General features: G+C 33.0%; 1 protein-coding gene and 1 long non-coding RNA gene across 2 annotated transcripts; one reads left to right on the top strand and one right to left on the bottom strand.

Annotated features, from left to right (window-relative positions):
- The first annotated feature begins 16 nt into the window (after positions 1-16).
- On the top strand, positions 17-618 carry LOC138130157 (uncharacterized). Its single transcript, XR_011159511.1, has 2 exons — positions 17-352; positions 405-618. It is a non-coding gene; the product is annotated as an uncharacterized lncRNA (long non-coding RNA).
- On the bottom strand, positions 513-6593 carry LOC138130137 (serine/threonine-protein phosphatase 1 regulatory subunit 10-like). Its single transcript, XM_069046522.1, has 5 exons — positions 6204-6593; positions 5862-5959; positions 5521-5795; positions 4426-5469; positions 513-2322 (listed from the first exon to the last, which is right to left on the bottom strand). The coding sequence occupies exons 1-5, from the start codon at positions 6204-6206 to the stop codon at positions 968-970; spliced, it is 2775 nt and encodes a 924-aa protein (XP_068902623.1). The 5' UTR covers positions 6207-6593; the 3' UTR covers positions 513-967.
- Between the last annotated feature and the right edge of the window lie 684 nt (positions 6594-7277).

The raw sequence follows: 7277 nt of genomic DNA, 5'->3' as shown, positions 1-7277 counted from the left end.
CGATGAACTACGTACCCGTCGGTTCGGAAACGTCGAAGTCCATTATGTGATGACTGATTTCTGGTTATCATTACAGACTAATGATAATGCATAATATTTTTGTAATTTAATTCAGTAATGGACGTTTGCACCGACGTTCCTTTATTTTTAAACCAAGCTTAAAAACAACTGTTGCTACGATTTTAATAATTGTAACCAAGGTTGTAAGCTTTTCTTAATTTTAAACTACGACGGTGAAAGCGGCTATTAGTACGGACAGTTTTTCATTTCAATAAGTTCTTTCTGGTTTTTAAGATTCGTAATTCTGATAAAATATGCCATCCAAATAAACTCCTTGGCTCTAAAGAACTACGTAGATAGGTAGGTATTCTACCTACATATTTTTAAACTTTTGTATTTTACAGACAGCAGTAATCAGCTTAGAAATTTTTAAAATAATCTTTTAAATACACGTTAGGAAATCAAAAGGTTACGATAATGAAGATTACTAACAATGAAAACATCCGTAATAGTTAGATTTATGTGCCTATAAAATTTATTGGAAAAATGAAAATAATATGCTCTTAAAAATATTGTATAAAATTAAATGTTACTAATAAATATTTACTTTAGTTATTATTAACGTCATATTAAATTTGATTGAAAAAATTAACATTGAATGTATTTTACAAAAACCTACCTATGCTATACAGCTTTATAAACATACCTAATAATTATGTACACCGATCGTGATATTGTACGTACTGTACACATTGTACATCATTCACTTTAACGCTAAATCACAATTGAATAAATTAAAACGGATGACAACATCCTCATCAAAATGTCACCAACTATGTTTATGTAATTTGTACTTTTAAAAAGTCGAATGTTCTAAAGGTTAATGAATCACAACAGTACATAATTACACTCTTAAATTTAATTATCACATGAACACTTATATTAAAATATACACAAAAATGTTAGTTCACTTCGGGTGTATAAAGGGACATTTGTCCATATTCCTACAGTATCCATGGTTTTTGACATTTTTGCACAGTCTTCCCCGACCCCCACCTCCCCTATTATTCCAGTTGCCTGGTCCGGGACCGTTCATCCTAATCCATGGTCCGTTATTGCCACCCCTTCTAAAACCCCTTCCCCCACCGCGATTCATGTTGAAATTGTTTGGCGGATACATTCCCATATTAGCATTGAATGGCATGGGAAAGCTATTGTCGTTCATCATTGGATTATTGAAATTATCGGGACCGGGGCCAAATGCGTTAGGATTTAGTGGACCTTGATGCATTACATCTGGTGGCGGTCCCATATTGGGTGGCCCCATCATATTTCCGTTGGGCATCATATTAGGTGGACCGCCAAACACGCCGGGACCGTTTTGAGGTCCAAATCTAGGAGGCATGCCTTGAAATGATGTAGGCGCGCCATGAGGAAAGTTTTGAAAGGGTACAGGCATGTTGGAAAATATTTGCGGGGGTAAACTTTCTTGCATTGGAGGCGGTGAACCTTTAGGTTCAGGCCAAGGAGTGTTCCTTAAATCCATTTCCTGACTTTCAGCATCTTCTAATGGAATGATGATAGGATCACTAATTTGATGGTTTTCCGGTATAGGCTCTTCGGCACTATCGGGAATTTTTCTTTTATCAAAATATAATGCTTGCAACACACTTTTTTCACGTGCAAATTGAATGTCCTTTTCCAGACTTTTACATCCTGGAGCTGCCAACGGTTCGTTTTGATCTATTAAATATGGCAACCTCCACATGGTCTGCGGTTCCATCACATCTTCGTTGGGTAATTTTCTTGACATCTGCAGAGCTTCTCTCTCACTTGTCATTTCCATTTTAGCCATATCCATGAAATTTTTGGTTACATTCACTCTTTCTGTTTCGTCCAATTCAAAGTAGCGAATTTGCGTCAAATTATTATCATTAAATTTAACGGATTTCTTCGGACCTTTCTTCTTGGAATATATTAAAACTCCTTTTAAATCTCCCTCTAATTTAGGCTTCTCTATTTCAATTTCAACTGGCGTTCCGGATCGCTCCATATTTTCGTCTTGATTTTCTTCTTTGTTGTCAGAGCTCTGTTCAGTCGTTTGCAATGTATCTTGATAAAAGTTGGGAGCGGCAATATTTTTCAAACCAATTGGCGAAGTGACCGGAGAAGTGGGTGTCTGGAGTTCTTGCGCTGTTGTTGGTGAACCAGGAGCATCTTTTGACACACTCGGCCGACGTTTCCGTTTTTTCGGTTCCTTCTTCGATGTGGCGGATGCTGCTAGAGCGTCCATAAAAATATCGCTTTCTTGTAACACTGATGCTGTAAATAAAAATGTACTTATTAATTTTTGAAAAAACAAGATGAGCTGTATATATTCATCGTAACTAGCAAAACTCCTCGAATAATTAAATAAACAGGAAAAAACGGTAAATGAAATAAATTTGTAACATTATTCGTCAACCTGTTCTTAAATTGGAACTAAAAATATATATCTCTTATAATTGTGTTTTATACTTTACTGTAAAATAATAAAATGGTCAGTTTGAATGACTGTTTTTTAATTCACATTTTGTCTTTAGACCTATTAATTTTGAAAATTACTTAGTTTAAACAATAAACGAATATGAATTTCATTATTAAAAATCAGCGGTTAATTCGATAAGTAAAAAAACTATCTTCTTAACATGTTTAGTGTTGTTTATTATTTCCTAGTTATATAATAAACACGTGCATTCACAAAATGTATCGTAAAAGTAAAAAATGTGGGCAGCTACCTATAATGAACATAATCTAGAAATATTTGCCTTTTTGTAAACATGAAGTGGGTATCTAAAAGGTATTAAGTACGTAGTTGTGCAAATACTTCAGATCTGGTTTTATTTAAAATAAGTACTTTACTTCTGGAATATAATAATTTTATGTAAAAAAAGATCCAAGCGAAATTTAGGCAGCAAATTTGCTGCTATTCGTTGGAACGAGCATAATACTCTTTTTATGTTGTTTAAAATTTCATTTTTTGTTCTTTTTATGAAGTAAAAAAACTTCATGCACCATAGGTGCATACTAGACTACGTAAGTTGTGGTCCATGGATCTGCGCAAGCGCGACTGAACTACACGCTTCGTCCTCTATACACTTTCGTAAGTGATATTGGCATATCTTAAATTAGTGCATTTTTGTAAGCTTAATAGTTATTGCATTAAAAAGTAATTATGGCTTAACTACATCTTACGTTTTGAAGTTTACAGACTCCCCATACTTACGCATGCAACATATTTTTGGACTCCATGGTGTAGAAGTGTTGACACGCGGAAGTGTGGAAGCCGTAAACTTCAAAAGATGCACAACCAGGTTCTGTAACTGCAAAAAGTTTAGGCTCCAACGATAATTTGCAAGAATCGGTGCCATTACTCCAATTAAACATTTACATTACGAACTTAATATTTTACATAACTTTTTATTTTGAATTCTAGGATGTTAATAATAATATGGACCTATCATTTGCCACTATCAGACTACTTAACATTATTAAATGTGTATTTAAATCCTCTCGATTAGAACATTAACGTGCATATGAAAGTTCTAGACATCTTAATTTTTTATTTTGTTAACCATGACCACAACTCTATTTTACACGCTTATTGCATAATTTTGCCCTTTAGTGTACTTATGTTACAAAAGATTAAATGACCCAATAAGCTTTACCTCGTAATAGATGGACAATGGTTAAATATTTACTTCTATTTATAACACATTCTTTAATCTTTTATCTTCCAGGGTATATATCGTTTCACACTGTGTATGGATGACCACTACACTGTAACTCAAAAAACTAGCCTCCTTTTATCATCGTATTTCAATTTTGCGTGCGTTGCTTAGGAAGGAAAGGGCCTGCCTATATATCTTAATATTTGATAGGTCTTTTTATTTATTATTTAAAACTTTACAGGATGAATTTACAAGTTGGAACTTACCACACGGCGCACCTATTTGAAAAAATTTAATTGTAAGTATTTTACAGAAGTAAAAATAAAACACGGATGCACTGTTATGTTTCTTCATCCTTGACACTCATCACTAATTTGTTAAAAATTATATTTCAATGCTATACAAATCGGTGATTAAAGTGACGTAAAAAATGCACGCAAAAATCACAAAGTTACCCTACCCTTTACTGTAATTTTTCGTGCATTTTTAACACGGTGTTGACTGTAACCAAGGGAATTATATAATAGCAACAATCATATGAAAATTGGCTGAAAAATATTTGAGGAGTTCTGCCATTCCCTGTAAGGACAGTCAGCAAAGGAGAAAAACAGTTTTCTGCCCAAAGGCTCTGTCGAACTTCCAATTGCCTTCCGTCTCGATAACATATCTGTAAAATAGAAAAAAACCAATGAATAGAAATATTCGAAGCACTTACGTTTTGGTTTGGGAGGTATCAATTTGATAGCTCCTGGTCTTTCTGGTATGTCTACTTTAAACTTCTTTTCTGGTGGTGTTGGTAAATCTTTAACGGGTGACGGTCTTTTCTGAGGAATTGTTGGCAACACAACAGGTGTTTTCTTAGCTGGTCGCGGGGGTGGGGGTTTTGCTTCTTCTTCTAGGCCAGTTGAACGACGTTTTGAATTAAATACTTTTACCGTTTTAGGGCGCTCTTCACAATTTTTTCTTACTTCAATAGACATGGTCGGCTTTTTTATTTCCTTATTTTCTTTCATTTTTTCATCATTCTTTTTGGGAATCCTACCTAATTTATCAATGCTCTGTGGTCTAATTTTAGCAAGAGTATCTTTATCTTTTTCTGCCTGTTTTTCTTTTTGTTCCGTTTTATCTTTACCGCCACTGTTGCTGCTTCTTGTGCCATTTGCCTTAATTCGATCTTTTCTGTCTTTATCTCTGTCTCTTTCTTTATCTTTATCCCTACTACTACTCTTTGAACTGCTTGATTTATGTCTTTCCTTACTACTACTACTGCTACTGCTGCCACTTCTTGATCGACTTGAGGAATTGCTACTGTGTTTTGATGAGCTACTGGAACGACTTTTTGATTTATTTCTATCATTTGTTTTACTTTTATCATCTAATTTCTTTTCTTTTGTTTCTTTCTTAACATCAGCATTTTCAATTACATCTAGATGTACTGATTCAGCCTTTGCAGATTCATCAGTAGAACTTTCAATTGAAGCAGTTCTGCTTATTACTTGTTTACCATCTCTTACAGTAACTTTATAAAATGTATTTGTTGATATTGGTTCATTTGGTGGTGAAACATCAGAAATATTTATTTGTGAACTATCTACAGTATCACTATTAGCTTGACTAACTACCCCTGTTTCTAAGTCATCTGTATTTTCAGTCTTAGTAGCCTCAGTTGATTGAACTTTGACAGCTTCATCAATTTTAGTATTGCCTTTAACAATAACTAACCAATCATGAACCAATTGAGTTGATAAATCTTGAACCCCTGATAAATAAATATACTTAATAAAATCAACAGCTGTTTCATTAGTCTTACCTTTAACTTCATCAAGCCTGGACAAACTTTTTACTAATTTAGGAATGTTATTTAATTTTAATCTTTCTACATCAACAGGTGTAATTAAAAGCAGACTTAAAATTTCTCTGACAAGATCCCAATTAGAAATATGTATTGCATCTTGTAACCAAGTATGTATTAAATTCCAGCCACCTTCTGCCATAAATAAATTGACCAAGGACTGTTCTGTATTTTTTAGTATCAAAATATATACACATTTACTGACTAACTTTTTTGAAAACTTAGTCATTAGGCTGTAAGAAAAGAAAAAAAAAACATTGTCCACCTTTGAACTTTAGATAGTCAAAAGTAAAACTTACTTGACAAGACGCGGCACCTCATCTCGGGAAAGAATACCCCCTTCCGGGCTTAAAAGGACCGACAGGCAACTCAGCAACTGCAGCGGATCAATTCGCGGCTGTAATAAAAATAGTTTTGTAAAACTTTGAAACGTGAAGACTTGTCATAATCGTAAAAAAATGAGTCTGACGTCATTAAAATGGCGCCTGCTCGTTATCAAAAATAGAAACCGAAAAATGTGACCGAGCAATTTACTTTAAAATGCACATAATAATCAACGTGTAGAAAAATCATGAGTACTATGAAAACACAAATCAAATTATACAGTTTTTATTACATACAAATTGTATTTAACATCTTACCATTTTTAATATCCTAACTTGTCGCACTACAGATAAAAAACACTAATTGATTCGGATATTCTGTTGAAATCTTCTTAAATAATCGTAACATCTCACAAATGTTCGATAAACGACAGAACCAACTTAAAATCTATCCTGGTGGAGACAACGCCCTGTCCTCCATTACGTCTCATACGTAGAAACGAAAATAACAAAACCGTTTTCTTTACTGACAATTATTTAAAAATAACTTATCTGATTATTTCAAATGATTTACGCTATTTTTTCTATATATTCAGATAGAAATTACGTTAAATTCTCAAAAATAATGTCAAAATTTTGCACTAAAAGATGCAAGTTATACGTTTTCTACCATGAATTGAGCGGAAATGAATCGATTTTGTTGCAAGTGGAGACGGGAATAAATAAAATGGCGGATAATGTGTCGTGTGCGCATGCCAACTGGACTAAATCGTAAATGTGCAACTATTGAAAACAATAGTAATACACGATTCTTGCTTTAAAGACTATAGAATGTTTATTAAATTAAATTTATTTTTTAACATATCAATAAAACACCGTTTAATGTAAATTATAAACAAATTTAAAAAATTAAAAACGTAACCAACGAGAATTCCCTACAGTGTATTGCAAAATTAACATGATAGTAGAGGTTTTAAGTTGGTGATCCTGACGGAAATGACTGTTTATGACTTTTTAATTCCATTTGATTTTGAAATTAAGTTAATAATATATAATTTATATTGAATCATAACAATTATTTTCATAATGTAATGTATACATTATGCCTTTGATTACACAAACAAATATTATTTATAACTGTTCATGCCTCGAAAGTATGAAACATGTTCTTATTCCCCACAAACTTTCATTGAATGATTCATTGTTGTTTTTCCTGACTATTGGAACAATAATACGTTAATTTGTCCGTTTTGCCATTGGAAATTGCAAAATATCACTGTCACAAAGGCAAAGATTGTGGAAAATAATAGCCATTTGCTACACTTCTTAGGCATACCTACCTATTTTTTTTTAATAGTTATGAAATCTCTGTTATGAAATAACATTTATTAT

Source organism: Tenebrio molitor, chromosome 5 (assembly GCF_963966145.1).
Source record: "Tenebrio molitor chromosome 5, icTenMoli1.1, whole genome shotgun sequence".
In the NCBI taxonomy this organism is placed as follows: Eukaryota; Metazoa; Arthropoda; class Insecta; order Coleoptera; family Tenebrionidae; genus Tenebrio; species Tenebrio molitor.
The sequence above is the reverse complement of the archived record's forward strand: the minus strand, read 5'-3'. Positions and strand labels throughout refer to the sequence as shown.